Source organism: Panicum hallii, chromosome 9, assembly GCF_002211085.1.
Source record: "Panicum hallii strain FIL2 chromosome 9, PHallii_v3.1, whole genome shotgun sequence".
Lineage (NCBI taxonomy): Eukaryota > Viridiplantae > Streptophyta > Magnoliopsida > Poales > Poaceae > Panicum > Panicum hallii.
In genome coordinates this window covers 1,920,807-1,939,802 of record NC_038050.1, presented here as the reverse complement: position 1 = coordinate 1,939,802, position 18,996 = coordinate 1,920,807, and the positions used below count along the sequence as shown (strand labels likewise).

Sequence of the window (18,996 nt, the reverse complement as noted above, 5' to 3'; positions counted from 1 at the left end):
TCTGCTCCTTGCATATTTTCTTCTTCTTTGCACATACTAGTGCGCTTCACGTGAGAAGTGCACGATCCATACGTGTGCGATAGGGGACGTGCGGTGCATAGATGCCGCGTGTCCAGAAGGGAAATGACAGTGTGTTACTCGGGCCGTGCCAGGTTGTTAGGCTACGTGGGCCTCCGTCCTGGGCCTTTAGCCCATATGTCGATCCTTTTTCATTTTTCTTCCCTCGAGCAACTCGACCCACACAATCTGGTGATCAATCGTTGATCCGCTGCCACACTACCTGTTTCTTGTTCTGTTTCGGTCGTTGGTGATACGCGGCGACGAACCAGCGTGCTCCACGCGGCTCCTCTTCTCCCTCCTCCACCAGAGCCACTCCACGGCTCCACGTATCCAGAATTCCAGAGCCCAGCCGCGCCAACCAGATCGACCCACCCACCCGATCCGTCTGATCCGACCAATCAACAATCCCCCAAAAAATGTGGGGAATTCCTGACAGCCAAGTGTGTGTGATTTCCTCACGTTCCCGGCCAGACGACGAACACGCGCGCACAGTTCACTCGGACAGCAGCATCAGTCATGTGCTGAGCCACGGCTACCCGGCGACCCCACAGCCGCCACGCCACCTACCAAAGGATCATCCAATCCATTCATCCTCATCCTCGCGCGCGTCCATCCAAGAACACGGAAAAGGAACCGAGAAAAGAGCCTCGTCGACGGCAGCTTAATTTCAGCTCGTTCATTCCGGAGCTCAGGTAGCTCTCGAGGTTTGCCGGGGGTTGATGGCGGCGGAGCCGAAGGTGCCGCTGCTGGAGGGGCGGCGGGGCGCGACGCCCGCGCAGACGATCGGGAACATCGTCGTCTCCATCGTCGGCACCGGGGTGCTAGGCCTGCCCTACGCCTTCCGCACCGCCGGCTGGCTCGCCGGCGCCCTCGGCGTCGCCGGCGCGGGGGCCGCCACCTTCTACTGCATGCTTCTGCTCGTCAGTACTCAAATCCTCCTTCTTGAATAATCGATTTGAGATTTGCTATCGATCTTGTTGATTGATTCAGAGCTTCATCCTTTCTGTTCATCGTGTAGTTGGACTGCAGAGACAAACTGCGCGAGCAAGAAGCAGAGGTCGAGGAGCATGGCCACCAGCATCGCTGTTGCAACTACACCTACGGCGACCTGGGCGAGAAGTGCTTCGGCCGGGTCGGCAGGTGCTTCACGGAGGCCACCATCATCCTGTCCCAGACCGGTGGCACCGTCGCCTACCTCGTCTTCATCGGCCAGAACGTCTCCTCCGTCTTCGCCGCCGAGGGCGGCCGCGGCCCCAGCCCGCTCTCGCCGGCCGCCGTGGTCCTCGCGCTCCTGCTCCCGGTCCAGGCCGCGCTCTCCTTCATCCGCTCGCTGCCCTCCCTCGCGCACTTCAGCATCCTCGCCGACGCGTGCACCGTCCTGGCCGTGGCCACCGTGGTGAAGCAGGACGCCCAGCTCCTGGCCGCGCGCGGCGGGCAGCCGTTCGCGGGCCGAGCCGCGGTCGCGGGGCCCTGGGGCGTCGCGTTCGCCTGCGGCTGCGCCGTGTTCTGCTTCGAGGGGTTCTGCATGACGCTGGCCCTGGAGGCGTCCATGTCCGACCGGAGCAGGTTCCGGCCCGTGCTCCTCCAGGCCATCGCCGGCGTCACCGTCGTGTACGTCTGCTTCGGCGCCTGCGGGTACCTCGCCTACGGCGACGCCACCAAGGACATCATCACGCTGAACCTCCCGAGCAACTGGTCCACCGCCGCCGTCAAGGTCAGGAAAAATTCCTATGAATAAGAACCCGTTCATGATCGTGATCGACATGGCCATCGATGAAAGCAGAGATGATTCCTCTCGCGCAGGTGGTTCTGTGCATCGCGCTGGCGCTGACGTTCCCGATCATGATGCACCCGATCCACGAGATCGTGGAGGCGCGGCTGCTCGCGCCGGGCGGGTGGCTGCGGAAGCACATCGGCGGCGGCGCGCTCGAGCGGGCGGCGCTGCACGCGAGCCGCGTCGCGGTGGTGGCGGCGCTGTCCGCGGCCGCGTGCTTCGTGCCGGCGTTCGGGTCGTTCGCGTCGTTCGTGGGGAGCACGGTGTGCGCGCTGCTCTCGTTCGTGCTGCCCGCGCTGTTCCACCTCCGCGTCGCGGGCGCCGGCGCCGGTTCGGCGCGGCGCGCCGTGGACTGGGGCGTCCTCCTCTTCGGCCTCGCGTTCGCCGCCCACGGGCTGTACGCGGCCGTGGCGCGGCGTCCGTGACGGAGAAACGCGACGGTTTTGTACAAAAATTGATACGTCTCGAGCAGGCCTGCCAGGCCTTTTTATTTCTTTCTGAAAGATTCAGGCCCGGCCCACTGCTACACAAACTGTCCATGCATCAGGTGCTCAGAACAGTGAGCAGAAGCCTAGCGCGCAGAATTACAGGTTCAGAGCATTGCAGATCCTACCGGGCAGACCTGGAGTTTCACTGTAACACGTGGGCACCCCCTTTGACCCGTAACAGTCTCGGAATCCCGAGGCGCCTAGCAGCTGGTTGTAGCTCTCCGTGCCGTGCACGGACTAGTCTGATCAGAAACCCGATTGTTTTTTAATAGAAAAAAAGTCAGTTTCCGGCGCTGTCCGTCGAGGACGCTGTCTCCGGTCTCGACAGCACACGCAAGAAACGATATTTTTAATTCCTTTTTGCAGCGCTAGGGATCTGTACGAGAAAATCATAAAAAAGGGCAGGGGAGGAGCAAATGCTCCTCTGCCAGCGTACAGTCAGTCCGTTGAAAATTTGGGGAGCAGGGTACATTGGATTTCAAAAGGTTTTACATCAGGTACAGGTACTACGAGGGGCCTCATAAAAAAAACGTATTCAAAACTTTCACGAGAAGAACAAGGGGGGTCAGGCTACATGCCGGTACACCAATGTGGCCACAGTGACCTGACGGCTTTTCATTTTAATACACGCTTCCTTTGACTATTTTTTTCCCTTTTCCGGCGAGGACCTGCAGGGAGGTGTCGTGTCATGGCGTGGGGCGTTGGGCCGTGGAGTCCGGCGGCGTAGAAGATCCGGCCCCCTACCTACATGTCCTGAAATGGCAGCCATCAAGACATGGCAACCGGATTGGAAAAGGCGATGAGGCTTTTGTCTCTGGAGACCCCGCTGTTGCATCATGCGTGATGCTTTGTATGCGAGGGAGATTGGGAGTCACAGGTGCAAGCTGCTGTTTTGGCTTCTCTGCTTCTAAACTAGCAGGTGTGAAAAAACGGACATGTATGCATTGATAATAGCTTCAAGATCAACTTTTTAACGAGATCGGATGCATGTCTGATTCAAGATGAAAATTCGTCCGTCTGTCGTAAAAAGAAGAAAAAAGAAAAATTACTCTCACAAGTCACTGTTAGTTTCAAGAGTAACTATATATACTGCATAGGAGCTACACATATAGGGCCATCTTCTTTTATTTATTCTTAACAATGATAATACATGCATGTATGCATGGGGTAGGGAGTAACTATATGCTCTCTGGTTTTAAAATGAGTGAATTTTGCTTGCAGCAGGAGATGATGGAACATGCTCTTGAATCGGTTAGGTCTAGCATTTACTCACCCTTTTGTACGGTAGCAAGTAAAACCGGGCGTGCCCATAACTTTGCGAGCATGCATGCATGAATGAACACGCCTCAGCTCACCACTCGCACGGATATGGTAAAATAATCATGGAGCCGGCCAGCAGGAGATATACCTCGCTCGGCCCGCAGCAATGGCGTCAAGCTGCTGCTTGATGAGATGACTACGACCTCTCACCTGCACTGCAACAATGAACAGGAGGCGTGAAGAGATTGGTTTCTCGCTCATGATGAGAGCGAGCGAGCTGGGGAACAAGATCGAACGATCGATCGGCCGGCGGCGAGCGTGTGGTAACTGGTAAGAGCAAGCCGTGGAGCTCAGGATAGATAGCGCTTCAGATTGATAGACAGAACCTAGCTTCAGAGAAAGAGACCGAGCAGATCGATTCACACGCACGTACGTCTCTCGATCTCTTTCTCCTCGTGGCTCCAATCTAATGATTTCCTAGGCGCTATCCCTCCTGAGCTTCAAGGATTGTTCCATACCCTTTTTCCTTCTCCTCAGATCTTCTATCTTTCTGCTCTACAAAGTAATATATACTAGCTACCTACCAGCTGGGTTATTCTTCGTGGAGAAGAACAAGACCAAGCAGCAGCAATGGCGGCCGGCCACGAGAGAAGGCGCAAGAACTATGTTTCATGCATGGTGAGAATGAGAGAGATCGAGCAAGAAGATGATGAGGCACGGTTAGGCTGCTTATTAGGTTTGTGTAGCTAGATAGAGCCAGCAGTGAACTAGTGCTGCAAGTGAAGATGGAATGGCCCCCAAGTGCCCTGCCCTATTATTTATAGTGAGGAGACGATCGCAAGACTCTCTCTCTCTCTCTTCTCTCTCTCTCTCTCTCTCTCTCTCTCGTGAACTGTGGAGTGAGACAACTGTCACACTTGTTGAGGCAGCATGGGGGAGGGAAACGGGGGAGCGAGCAGGCCGAGTCCCCGGCGTTTCTACTCCAAAGCCTTTGCTTTCAACTGAAGCGAGCGAGCTAGCTAGCTAGCTAAGGGCGCCGCTGCCACCACCGCTCTACTACTCCTACTGCATGGGTGTGGTGTGGTGTGGTGTGGTGTCCAGGGCCAGCAGGCCATGGCCGCGAGCAGCTTCTTCATGGCTCCTGCCCTAATAAAGCGCGGTGTCACTGCTCTGGCACCACACGTCCTCGCCTCACCTTTCCTTTTCTCCATCCATCCTAGCTCCATGTACTGTATCAATAACAACATGACACAGGCTAGAGACAAGGGTGCTCAGCTCGATCGATCGCCATGAATGAATCCATCGTCAAGAATATATATAATGGGCCGGGGGAATTGGGAGAAAAAAATCCCCCCCCACCCGGGTTAGGTACAGTGCTAGATAGGGCACTGCTACTGCTGGTAGAGAGCTTGCACGCTGAACGTAAGCTAAGATTTCTGACAGCAGATAATCGTTCGTTCCCACGCATGTATCAATGTAAATCCCTGTACCTACCTGCATGCTCCGTACGTGTAGACGCATGATCGATTATTCGTGCTATTTTTTCTGGCCTGTTACTGTTACTGTTGCTGATCGATCAGCTAGCTAGCACTTGTATATATTTGTATAAATATAAACAAAACATGATGCGTGAGTGGATGCGATAGATGGCGAAAGAAACTGAAACTCGGCGATTAGACAGCAAGCAGAGAGACGATAGAGCTCTCTAGCTTTAGTCAGGTATCATGCACGGATCTAGCTTTTGGTTTTATCTGCATGCATGCCCATGATGTGAGAAGACGACCTTGACCAGCCAGCAGCTTGTGCATGGTCAAAGCTTGCTTGTGCGTGGAGTATATGATCGATCAAAGCATCACTCAGTCGTCTCTTCATTTCTAACAGTGCTCGAGTTGTGGAAAGCAAGGGGCGTGCAGTGCAGGACTCTACTATATACTGAAGAATGTACAAACATAAAGTTAAGCAGCACTGTGCAGATCATCAGCGGTGGTTCAAGAGCTCGGTTTGATCAGCACTAGTCAGTAATCACAGTTCACAGAGTACTCTTCTGACGAAGAAAGCTAATCAGGTTAGCTTTTGAACGGTAAAGCAGTAAGAGAGGTTAATGGCAAGCAGAGCAAGCAATGCCGGGGGGGGGGGGGGGGGGGGGGGGGGGGTGGATACTGTATGGTTAAAGCAGCTAGCTAGGGCATCGATCCTCACTCTAATATTTTCGACAGCGCATTCAAATCGACACATAGATGTGCCAAAACCATGTTCATGAATGTAGCATTCACGAGAAATTCAGTGGATGTTTGTAGGACAGCCATAAAAAAGGCTGGGCCCCACCCGGCTCCTTCAGAACATACTCCCTCCGCTACAGGGCCTGCGGGACGCGTATACTACGCACACCACGAGTACTAGCTAGTACATCCATCAAGTACTAGTATATCTGACCCTTTCAGCTTCCCTTTGAATGATTCTATTTGTGCTTCTCAAATTTCTGGCCAAGGCTTCAGTTCTGCTTTCGGATCCATCATCAGTAGACTTGATTTGTCCATCGGGATGGAGCACGGAAGCACGCAAAAAGAAAAAACATCTTGAGAGCTGGTACTGAATTACTGTCAAATGTTTTGAATGTCCGGGTGTAGTTTGGCCAAACAGATTAAGAGTAACCGTGCCCAAATTTCCTGGAAGTGTGTTGCAGTGGGGGTTGCAGAGAGACGGATCCACAGGGGATGCGGGCATCTCATCTGGGCGCGCCCCGGCCCGCCATATCTCCTGATCAGGGGCACCTCTTCATGGCAAATGTCAGGCGATGATCCCCAGCTTTCCGTGGGGAATTAACTGTGCTGCTGCGCCCTGGCCGCCTGCCTCTCTTTCTTTTTCTTTTCCTTTCTTTTTTTTCCCGAAGAAACTTTTCTTTTCTTTTCCTCGTCACCCGTCCGTCTCATTCAAGCAGCCGAGCCTTTCTCCTGAGCGCTGCGCCTGCGCGGAGGCCATGGGCATGGGCTCTCACGGCAGAGCTGCCTGTTTTTGGCTAATCACATCCGTGTCTCGCCTTTCCCCTGCACACGCCTGCATCATGCCCTGTGGGTTTGCCTTGCCACCGTCTATCTACCTCTGCAATCAAAACCTTTATTTCTCGTTTGGATACTGCTCCTGGTACTAGTATTCTCTTGCTCTTCTGAAAGAACAATGACAACATCTCTGAAGATTTTTTACCATGGCCAAGCGTGGTAAACTACATGTCCCGTGCTAGTAATATTTTACCTTGCATTGTGCTAGTAGTACACAAGGGAACGAACGCCATTAACCGGCCGGGTGCCTTTTCAGTGAAACAAACATGATCCAGGCCAACCCGGCTCACTTTCACTTTACCGGATGGGCCAGATTGGACATAAATCACACCCATGTGCCATTAAACCCAAGCGACGATGGAGTGTGAGTGGGAGAGAAGGAAGAGAGCAACGCAATAATAGAAAAGGCTGCAGCAGCCGGGAAAGGACGAGACTGAAGAAGAGAGAGGAGGTGGGGGAATTTCTCCCTGCCACTGCAAAGCTCATTCCTGAATCCATCCAAAAACAAATAAATTTTGTACGCGGCCAACTCTGACTGCGGCAGCTCAGCAGTCAGCGCACCATTCCCTTCCCCTGCCACGCATGGCACGGCCCGGGCCGGCCGGCTCCATTGAAAACCTAGCGCCTGTTTAGATGACCCCTAAACGTAAAAAGCTGTAAACGTAAAATGGGGGCCGTAAAAGTTTACAAGTTTTTGCGTTTACGGCTCCCACCCCGTAAACGCAAAATTTTCGAAGGAATCTTGCCAATTTGAAGTACTGAATGAAATCTATTTACAAAACTTTTTGCATGGATGGGCTGTAAATCGCGAGACGAATCTAATGAGCCTACTTAATCCATGTTTTGCAACAGTGATACTACAGTAACCATCCGCTAATTATTGCTTAATTATGGATTAATTAGCATCATTAGATTCGTCTCGCGATTTACAGTCCATCCATGCAAAAAGTTTTGTAAATAGACTTCATTCAGTACTTCAAATTGGCAAGATTCCGTCACAAAATTTTTTTTTGCGTTTACAGGGCCCAAATGCCAAAAAAAAATGCGCCGATCCGTTTAGATGCGTAAAGACAAAAACGCCGTTTTTGCAAAAAAAATTTGCCTTTACGGCATGATCTAAACAGGCCCCTAGCCTCGCCATCCAGCCAACGTCTCAAAGACCGGGCCTCTCGGTACCATACCGCTCCCAACTACAGTTTTTCGCTCCACCCGCTCCACCGGCTCCGGCTTTCCGCCTAACTAAGGGTGTGTTTGGTTGGGCCGTTTCATTTTTTTTTCATGTTTGGTTGTAACCGAGTAAGAGCGGAGTGGCTCCGGGAGCAAAAAATATGAATATTCCCCTAAGATGCGGAACGAGGCCGCTCCTCCAAAACGACCGGACGCGAGCGCTTCCGTTCCTGTCTCCCGTCCCCTCGTCCCCCGATGCTGCCCCTCCCCCCCTACGTGGCGCCCCCCCTCGCCGGAGGACCGCCCGCCGCCCGCCGCCCGCCGCCGCCGCCGGAGGATCTAGGCGGCCTGGGCCCTCCCCCCCCCCCACCCGCCGCAGCTCGGGTCCAGGGCCGCCCCCCCCCAGAGGATCCAGACGACCGCTTGTCGGCTATCTTTGAATGGAATGGTTCTCCAGCCAAACATGGAACGGAATGGTTCTACTTTACCACACTCTCCAACCAAACAAAAAATGGAGCGGCTCCATTCTGCTTACCAAATGTAGAACGGAGCGGCTCCATTTTCACAAATTGGAGTGGAGCCATTCTATTTAAGTTAGCTCCCCAACCAAACATACCCTAAAAAACGGCTCCGGCTCTCCCCCGTCCCCACCTCCCCGGCAGAAACGTCTCAATGTTACGTGTGGATTTTTATTTTTTGAAATTTTGATCATAGTTTTTCTTAAAATTTTGTTTTTGGATTTTATTCCTTTTTGAAAAGTTTTCTATACCTTTTGTTATCGATTTTTCTTTTCAATATTTTCTGCAATCAACATTTTCTTTTATTTTGAATTTTGTTCATAATATTAACTTGCAAATTTTTGTTTTCAAATAATGTTTTTGAACATTTTTTTGTAAATTTTTATTCAAATTTTATCACAAATTTTGTTTCCAAACAAAATTTTCAGCATAACTATTGCTATATTGTATATATTTGTCGCACAATTTTTGTATTTCTTTGAATTCCTACACTCAAATTTTGCTCCCAAATTTTGATTCGAAATTTATTTATTCTGTAATTATTTTTTATTTTTCTTTCCTATTTTTATTTTTTCCTTTTTTTTCAAAAAAAATGCACAACTTTTTCTCGATCCATATTTATTTTATTATACAAACTTCACCACATAGTATATATTTTTTTTATTAAATTAATGTGTCAGAATTTTGGTAGGGTGCAGCTGTGCGGGGATTAGAAGTTCATCAGACCAAGCTGGTATGAGTTGGGAAACAACGGACCAGTTAGCTGGTGGGCGGAGTCGAAAAGAGAATAGGGTGGGATCCATCGTCACCGTGGGAGAAAAAATCTGGTTGGACCGTATCGAGATGAATTTAGGAGCGACCGTAAATTAGCGTGCCGCGCCCCCGTCTGGACTACGTGCTGCTGGAGGTAGACGAGGGAGACTGGTGGACTTTTTGGGCTAGCGGACCTGGGAACTTGTGCCTACCCCCGTCGTCGTGAAAGAGCAGCCTCCTGACGGCTCCGTGGGCTTTCGCGCCCACTGACACGCCGCAACACGCACGCACCTCCTCCTCCGGTCTCACTTCGTCGTCTAGACGTCTACTACACTCTACGACGAACCCCTGCCGTTTCAAAATGAAAATTTCCGTTCGGCGCAGAGTATCCCGGCCGGCGGCCTGGCCGCGCCGCGTTGTGGCGAGAGCGGCATTCCCTGACAGGCTCGCCGGCCAGTGGCAGGCAGGGTCTCTCGCATGCCATGCACCAACCCCTTCCCCCTGGGCCATATCTTTGTCCGGCGCCGCGCCAGGAGGCTGCCAACTAATGCGCGCAATTCATGCGCTGCCATTGCCAGGCCTCCGCTACGTACCCACGCCTGCCTCGAGACGACCGTGAGTGACTGACGGGCACGCACACGCAGACGCCGCCCGGCGCGGCGCCCCCTCCTGACTCCTGAGCCAGTGAACTCCCTTTCGATCGTCTCGTCCGGCCAGGGGACGGCCAGTACCGGCGGGCCTGCGCGGCTCGTAAATTCTGGCGCAGCGTGCGGCGGCAGTACAACCCCGGCCTGGCCAGTGGCCAGCTGCTCCACCACTACCACGTATAAAGCCGGCCGGCTGAGGGGTGGCAGGCGCCCAGGTAGCCCCTACCCTCTGGCCTCTCGTCAGTCCCAGGGAAAGCTAAGCTAGCTCCTCCTACAGTCCTACCTACCATGCACCTGAGGGGAGGGACGCCCTCCCTGAGCTAGAGCTGGGATGCGCCCTTTGCTACAACGACGATCAAGGGCTAGCCAGGTAGCAAAAGCCTAGGGCCAGGCTCGTAATGAGATGGTGATTGCATTGTTGCCTTCGCGGCCGGCTATGCCACCTGCGGGAATCTCGAGCTACTGAGACTAACTTCAGTGCACAACATGCAAATGCATATAAAGCAATATAATATCATAAAATGCATGACGCTGGACACTGTGCATTGCAAAACGAATCTCCAAAGGAGCATGCATATCTAACACATATTTTGCACTTGTGGAGAGAGGGAATGTAAAAATACATCCTCTCTCTCCTCAACGCATCTCTGCCAATCGACCAGGGTGATTTTTTGTTTACGCGGGAGTCAACTAACGGAGCCCGATGCATGTCCCCCGTTGGAGCTCCTTATTTTTGCATGCCGCATGCATTTACTGTACACGGTACGCACAGTGCCTTTTAAAAATGCATTTGCATGAGGCCCGTTGAAGTCAGTCTGATCTCTCGACGTTGGAGTAGCTAGCTGGTTTCAAATCATGATGCCCACGTTTATCTTTTAATTTTCATGGTGCAACATGGTAAATCATGGTGCATTATGTCACAACTGCTTGGTACTAATAGGAATCAGGTTACGAGTAATGCATGTGCTGGTGTTAAAAAAGCGTGAGAAGCTGGGTATTGTGCAAAATTCTAAATATCTACAGCAGACGTGGTGTCCCTCGGAAAAAGGAAAATTGCAGTGAATGCACAAACAAGGATCCATGGAATAGCAAGTTGCTGCGAAATCAAGAAAGTCAACACAAACCATCAAGAATGAGTGGAGGCCCAACAAGTAAATTCAGCTTCAACTTGAAACAGCATGAAGCGCTATATATGCACGATGTGTGTTTATCATTGTCCTGACACAATAATTTTGGTCATTATAATATTTTCTGGTGCACAAATTTTACTAAAAGAATAAAGAGACATACGTTGACGGCTAAAATTGACATGATCCAGGCGTCACTGAGCCAAACCGGCCAGGCTGGTTCCAGAAAGTGGCCAAACGGGTTTTCAAAAGCGGCCAGGCCGGTTTTCCTCAAGTCCTGGTAGAATTTGAGATTTTGATGGATATGGAGACGTTGGCACTGAACAGGGATGGCCCCACTTCAATTCAAGAGATTCAGCTGAATATTCATGATTTTTAAATTTTTTTTGCATATATAGTGTTTACTGGTATTCAGAAAAATGAAAATAGCACCGAATCACAGGCCTCTCAATCTCCTTCTGTCATTCAGCCCAAGAGAGCATAATGGCCCATCTTCCCCCTCCCTACCTGACGGCCCAAATGGCCCAACTCGCCCAAACTCGGCAGTTCTCGTCGCCGACGCCAGACTTGGCGACTTGGTCCACTAAAAAAAATATCTGTGCCCGTGCGTTGCTACGAAGTTTAAAAAAATTATAGTACAATAAGCAAAGCATAGGCAAATGATGTTGATCTTACTATCATAGCAACATACTGTTTTACGGCACATTAAGATCTACAAACATCAATAGGTATTAATAGTGTGAAAACAAGTATGAAAGTAACATATGAAAATTGTCGGTACATATGGACAGAGGTACCTCCTACTAGGGTGTCCAGCCCCTTAGCGTGTCGCTGCCGCCTCACAGGTAAGACGCGCGATGGTGTCTGGCTCCGGCGTGTGCGCAAAGCGTATCGTGGTGGACGCGTGCCACCACATGCTTGGCCGCCTATCCTCCATCGTCGCCAAGGAGCTGCTCAACGACCAGAAGGTCGTAATAATCCGCTGTGAGGCGACATGCCTCTCCGCGGGCCCCAGTAAGTTGTCTGGCAGGGCCTCCAACCAGATAGGCGCAAGGTTATCCGTGACCTCACCCTTATCCTGTGGGTGACGGGGCGTACGGCCCGGGCCTGACAGCTGGGATCATGGTCTCCGGACCCCCCCCCCCCGGTGCTCATATAGGTCCGGCGCCTCCACGTGCCTACGAGGACAGGGTGTTCAGGAATGGCCTCCACAGGCCCGGACCCCCCAGGGGGTCCGGCGCCGCCACGTGTGGGAGCCAGACCCCTCTAGGCCTATCTATTCGGACTGGCCTCGGAGGCCCGGACCTCCCTTTCCTCCAGGAAGGGGTCCGGTGCCACCACGTGTCGCCTCAAGCTGCCAGGGAGGCGGCTGCGAGGCCAACCCTGCCACATGCCCGTGGCAGAAAGCCTCCCGTGGGGCGTCAGCCCAACTACCGCATTAAATGAGGGTAGGTGGGCTGTGCGTGCCCAAGTCAAAGTATGGCCTGCTCACTGACACACGGGGCAGGTACGCTGACACCACGGTAAGCCCGCCTGTTTCCAAGGCGGCGCGTCGTATCACCGTGTACTGTGCGCAAGCGGCGTACAGTCTACTCACGGCACCGCGCGCGTGGGTTATGATGGTCTGCTGCAGGAGAGCCGAGACGTGCGCTGCCACAGTGCGCGCGGAGGCAACGGCGCGGCGGGTCAGCGCAGCTCCTACGCCTGTCAGAGGGTTCTAGCCCAACAGTGACAACACGTCTTCCACTGTGCGTAATACTGACAGCAGGCACTATGCCGGTAAGGTGGCACAAGACCATATCCTGGCTGTAGATACGCACATCAACTTTCCGATCGAGAGGACTACGGAGAGGAGCTGGAGAGAAAGATCTCCATATCTATCATATAACAGGCTCTTGTTGGCCGGGCCCACCTGTCGGAGCCCCGCACAGTGTAAGCACTCCCCTTGGTCTATAAAAGGGAGAGTGCACCCGTTAAACACAAGTTTTTTCTCAGGCTCTCACAAGGTCTAGACCCACAAGCTGTCCACAAGCACACTCAAGCAATACAACACTCAAGTGGACGTAGAGTATTACGCTCCGGCGGCCCGAACCACTCTAAATCCTCGCGTCTTTTCCCGTGTTCATCCGCCATTTGATCAAGCGCTCCTAGATCTCCTCCAAACTCTTCCAAAACTAGGATTAGACGAGTGCGTTCCGCCACTCGGCTGGAGATTTCCTCCGACAAAAATAGTTAATTGTTAATTCAAGAATGCATTTTTTCTAACTAAACAGAGTTATATTCACCTTACTATCCAAGTCCAACCAACTCTATTTTATATTTCTTGCCTTTGTGATGCATCTAAGATATAGTTTTATCCTTTTACGCTATCAATAAGTATTTTCCGATACGCATTCATAGATCCATACATCTCACAAAAAAAAAGGAAATAGACCAGAAAAAGAAAACTTAACATAAATATAACAGCAGAGGAATGTTCCCTATCGTATAACAAAATAATAATATAATATGCATAGGTATTACGTGATGTGTCAAACTTTAAAGTTAAGATATCAAGGCAAAATAAAGACCATATTCATCTATTGCATTGTACAGATAAACTAAAGGCCTGCAAGATCATGACATGGGAGGTTTGGGAACAGGAAAAAAAGGTACGATTAATTTTTTTAGAATAAATCCATTATGACAAGGATGAAGATGACCTCGGATGTCATGCCATAACTTCCATTCCCCCCTGTAGATTCTTATTAGCTACCAAATTTTGTTTTGGGTGATGCTGACTTATTGTATATATATCTTGATCAATCAGCTATTTTGAAAACATGGACCACTACACCAGGCATTATTGATTGACCAATAACATGGGCAAAAAAAAAAAAAAACAGAAGCAACACTAAGAAGGTTCCAGAGCCTAACCAGCGGTGGGAAGCATTTGTCTGCATGCCGGCATTTCTCTCCTCTCCCTTTCCTCTGACGATGCAAATGGGCGGCGGTGTTGCATCAGGCCAGCAGCCGCTCGCCCGCTCCAATCCGATAGGTCGGGCCGGTAAGCTCCGGCGAGCCTTTGCCGACCGGTTTATTCCCGCACGGCGGGCTCCCTCCCATGAGCACCTCTCGGGCGACAGCGCAGCACATCCTTTCAGCTCGCGAGGTCCTTCGACGTTGAGCTCTTCCATAGCTCGCGACTCGCGAGGGCCGGCGCCGTCATGCTAATTCCTGTCTTCCATAGCTTGCAAGCGCCGTCGGCGTCGGGCTCTTCCGCGGCTGGAGAGGGCTCCTCCAGACGGCACAATGGCGGAGTCACTGCCCCATCCTACTCCAACCCAGTGCTTGTCGGCGACCAAGCTCCACGCGGTTGTCTAGCTTCGGCATCCTCATCTGATAAATTCTGTGTCATGGATTCTTCCATTTTGTTCGTCCATCTGATACTCATTTGTTTTCTTTATTGCAACTCTAGGGATTTCACTGGACCTGGCCTGCAATGAGCGGTGACCCTGTAGATCTCGTGCATCTCGGTTCTCTTCTCCCTCGCCAACATACATCAGCAGCCGGAGCTCCCCCGGTATGACAGCTCGGCGACTCCCTCGTGGTGGTCGCGAACTCGTGACCCTTAACCCACGAAGAATCAAGGCAAGGGGATCAAGACCGGCCGTTGAGGACGATGGAGCGACGCGCGGCGCGACTCATCTCACAGTTTCAGATCGCAACACTGAGAGGACCATGGAGTGGTGCCCGGCGGCCACTGTTAAGTGATGTGGTTCACAACACGGCCATTCTATTTGCCGTTCAAAACGGACGGTTCTCGTTCGATACTTGCAGAATGACGATTCTCGGAGGGGCCGGGGGCGCGATAGCTACGCGGCGTCGTTCCGGCACAAGAATTATCTCATCGGACAGCTCCTGCGCTGCGCGACAGAATGACGAAGGGGAAGGGTCAAGGTCGCACAAAAAAATTGTTCCCCGATTGTCTTTTTTGGGAGTACGCCAAACTCGCCCAGTCTCCCGTCCTTCCTCGCGACCTCGCTCTTCCAAACCCTAGCGCTAGCGGCCGGCGGCAGAGCAGCGGGGTACGGTCGTCGGAAGCCAAGCGCACTGGAGCGTGCGCACGCACGGCCGCAGCCCGCAGGGGCGCAAGCAGTAGCGTGCCGACACCAGCGGTCGAGCATCAGTGCCCAGCGGCCGGCGGGCGTGAGCGCGTGGCACCACGCCATCCCCTTCCCTGTCTCCCTGCTGTCCATGCAGCGCGACAGGCCGCGGCGTCGCCGGCGGATCCGAGCCCGGTGTAAGCCTCCTTTCTCCTAACAGCTGCCTTGCCCCCTCTCTGACTCTGTGTTACGTTTGGCTCCATCGTTGCTTTCATTGTCAGTTCATAAATAAAAAAAGATGTGATTATACATTGTGTTCCCAAACTGATTCATGTTTAGATTGATGTGAGCCCCGGCTACCGATTTTTCATCATTTTGAATTTAAAATTTCCACTTTGGTGAATGTCTAAGATTTGTGCCTTTTCACTTTCTTTATATGAGCTACTTTTAGGTTTTATTAGTTTCTTACGAGTAAGCAACGGGGAAATTTAAGTGGGTGACGCCCTGCATACGTTCCTCCGGAAAAAAGATCTTAAGAGATAGGGCGCTTTTTCTGCTTTTCTTCTATATTCATGTTTGGGCTACCATAACTATCCCTTTTGCGTAGCAGATGGGCTTATTGACTCAACTGGTAAAAGAAAGGGATCACCCTGTGAACAAGATGGCGACAGTGATTATCAAGCTGGCAAAATAATGAGATCAATCCCAGAGCTTCCTGAGGTACCAAAGCATTTTAATTCCTATGATGCAGGCTTAGATTGCAAGCATAATATCACAAAGATTCACTCGTCAGACTAATGCTTGGGACTATGCTAGGCCTATGTCATTTATAAACAGAAGAAGATTTTTTAGTGCTGCGATTTGGTCACATCACTACACTTTCTTGTCAATTTGTTTTAATTGTAACTGTTCTCTCAGCAAAGGCGGGTAACATCTCTGCAGAATTCCATGTATAAGCAGGCTGCTTTAGTACTATGATGATATCTTAAGCAAAATTGGGGTGATTTAGTAATTACTCCCTCCATTCATTTTTCTATGGTGCAGTTTGGCTGTCCAAACACGCTTCGACCAACAATTTATCTAATATTATGTTAGGTATATTCCACAAAATTTGTACAACTAGATCGTATATACACTCACTATGATTTTGTAACCATTAATAAACTATTATCTGAAAAAAAACCATGATCAAAGATTTAAACTTTGCACAGTCAAACTAGGGCTTGTAAAAATGAATTGATGGAGGATTAGTTAGTACCATGCTGCTAGTGTTGTGATGCAACCAAGTTCAATGATGTTGTGACCGGCAATTTCATTCCAGAAGGAACCGGGGAAATGTTTTTATTTTCCCACAATTCCACCTGCATCACAATCTTCCCCAAAGCATTGGTTCTGCTATTGTGGTAACTAAATCCATAAAAAATGACAAGATTTCTCAATGGTGCTCTAGATGTTGTAGGATTGATTTTTTTCTTTTGTGCAATGTGTAGTACCCAAATTCTGAACATACTATGAATTGAACTCTGTATTCTTTTATGATTTGCCTTTTTCTCTATCTTTATGGTCTTCTTTATCAAGGATCCCCCATCTCAGTTACCCAAGTTCGTGTATATATACCACACAATGTAACTGCAAAACAGTCGGTTTCTATCTCATCGGCTTCAAATTGTTTTATTTCCAGATATGCTATTTGTACCCTGTGCAGAATTTACATATTCATTTCTGTTTCTTCACTGTTTTAACCTATTTATAACATGTTATTGCACAATAACAAGTCATCCTCACAAATGCACAGAAAACATTATTGTTGATATGCAAGCAAAAGTATATCTCATGAAGCAGTTGATTGGTGCTAGATGTTAGCAACTGTCTCATTTCTCCCTCAGAAAGCTACTAAAAAGACTGTTAGGAAAACTTGTCTATGCATTACTAAGTTACCTAGCATGGTTACATTCCTGTGCACCATCCACCTTTATAATGCAGCGCACCCTGTGCAATCATGTGGAGCTACTTGGGGTACAATGTTACTCCGTGTGGTTCTATTGTTTTCTTTCTCCAATTGAAGTAATGGCCTTACAATCTCGATGCTGATCTTTTATCCAATCCTCGTGTGTGCAGGACATATTGTCCCGTATACATTCCTTAATGCCAATGCGTGAAGCTGCTCGTGCTGCTTGCCTATCTCGTGCCTTTTTACATTCCTGGAGATGTCATCCCAATCTCATCTTTAATAAGGATACGGTTGGCTTGAAGAGAAGTTCGAATGGAGATAATTTCCACCATAAAATTGGCTGCGTTCTCAGGAACCACTCAGGCATTAGCTTGAAATCATTCAAGCTTGACTACAGTGGCATGTGCGGATTTGATGGCACTAGTTATCTTGACAGTTGGCTTCAGATTGCTCTTAAACCAGGAATGGAAGAACTCACCCTCTGGTTGTCCGAAACCAGGAGAAAATACAACTTCCCATGCTCACTTTTGGCTGATGGGGTTCAAAACTCACTTCGGTACCTTAAACTTCGTTTTTGTGATCTTCATCCCACATCTGAACTTGGTCCCTTCAGAAGCCTAACAACTCTTCATCTGTTTCTCGTGAGCATCAAGTGGGAAGAGTTAGGGTGCCTTCTTTCTAACTCCCCTTGTTTTGGAGCATTTGGAGCTCACTCATTGCATGGAGATAATTTGCTTGAAGATACCTTGCACCCTGCAGCAGCTCACCAGCCTTAGTATTTGTGAATGCTCGAGCTTCAAAGTGTTAGAGAGCAAAGCTCCAAATCTCTCTAGTTTTTTTTCCATAGAGGATTCAGGGTAAACTTCTCACGTGTGGAAACATTGCAAATAAAGAAGCTAGACATGGAGCGTGCAAACTTTATCCGTGATGCTCGTGCCAAGCTGCCACCCATTATGCCAAATCTTGAAACTCTTGTCATAGAATCAGGGCATGAGGTAATACTCTAATAAGAGATAAGGTGTTGTAGGCTAGCAAAATGTATGGATTACATTAGTCGTATCGTACCTGGTGTTGATGAATCTCATACCTGATATATTTGTTGTGCAGGTGGTTGATGCACCAATGCTGCCCACCAAATTCCTCCACCTCAAGCATCTGACCATTCGTTTGGTATCAGGATCAACCGTTTCCCAGCCATATGACCATTTCTCTCTGGTTTCTTTCCTTGAAGCAGCTCCTTTCCTCCAGACTTTGATCTTAAATGTAAGGCACTGGTGATGTGTACATTCATTTTCATTTCATCCATGAATCGATTTTGACGGATTTAGAACTGAGGCGCATGCCTCAACACCGCCATGGCTTCCTGAAGAGCGTGAAGATCAGTGGTTTCAGCTCCACGAAGAGCTTGGTTGAGCTAGCATGTTATATTCTCGAGAACGCCGTGTCGCTTGAGTGCCTTGCATTGGACACCACCTATGGTCCTAAGGTGTGGTGAAGGTGAGTTCACAAGGTGTGTTCCCGTGGCAGACGGTGTTCTCGTGGAAACCCCAGAGCACTCTCGGCTATCAGGACATACATCGAGAATAGAGTTCCATCTACAGTTGAACTAAAACCCCAGAGCACTCTCGGCTATCAGGACATACATCGAGAATAGAGTTCCATCTACAGTTGAACTAACTGTTCTGGAGCCTTGCAGCCAGTGCCATGCTACAGGAAGATGGCGAATATTGTCGCAACCAAGCAATGCCATTTCAATCTAGTTTTAGAGATGATGCAGGATCTGTTTCTTGAAATACTACTCATGGCTTTGGCCCAATGCACAAGTTTAATTTAATTTAACATATATAGACAACTAAATAGATAGCTTTATAAAGGGATGTCTGCTTAGCTGTCTGTCTGTGGGATATATCAGTTGGTGTTATTTTGCATGGGAGCACGGACCAGAGCTGTAGACGAGATAATAGACAGCAACATATTTTTTCTTCATTTAATAATAGCCACGTCAGCTCATTTTGCTTATATAGACTAATATAGACGGCTGCTGTCTAACTGCTGTACGTGCCATAATCTGCCTTAGGGTGTGTTCGTTTCCGATTAGAGTGAGGGAACA

The 18,996-nt window shown here is 49.9% G+C and overlaps 1 protein-coding gene and 1 pseudogene across 1 annotated transcript; both read left to right on the top strand.

The window, feature by feature from the left end:
- Positions 1–541: 541 nt before the first annotated feature.
- Positions 542–2,675, top strand: LOC112874886 (amino acid transporter ANT1-like). The gene is made up of 3 exons (XM_025938451.1): positions 542–980; positions 1,079–1,774; positions 1,864–2,675. Exons 1-3 carry the CDS (start codon positions 780–782, stop codon positions 2,257–2,259), a joined length of 1,293 nt encoding a protein of 430 aa, XP_025794236.1. The 5' UTR covers positions 542–779; the 3' UTR covers positions 2,260–2,675.
- Positions 2,676–14,950: 12,275 nt separating this feature from the next.
- LOC112873612 lies at positions 14,951–18,864 on the top strand (annotated as a pseudogene).
- The last annotated feature ends 132 nt before the right edge of the window (positions 18,865–18,996 follow it).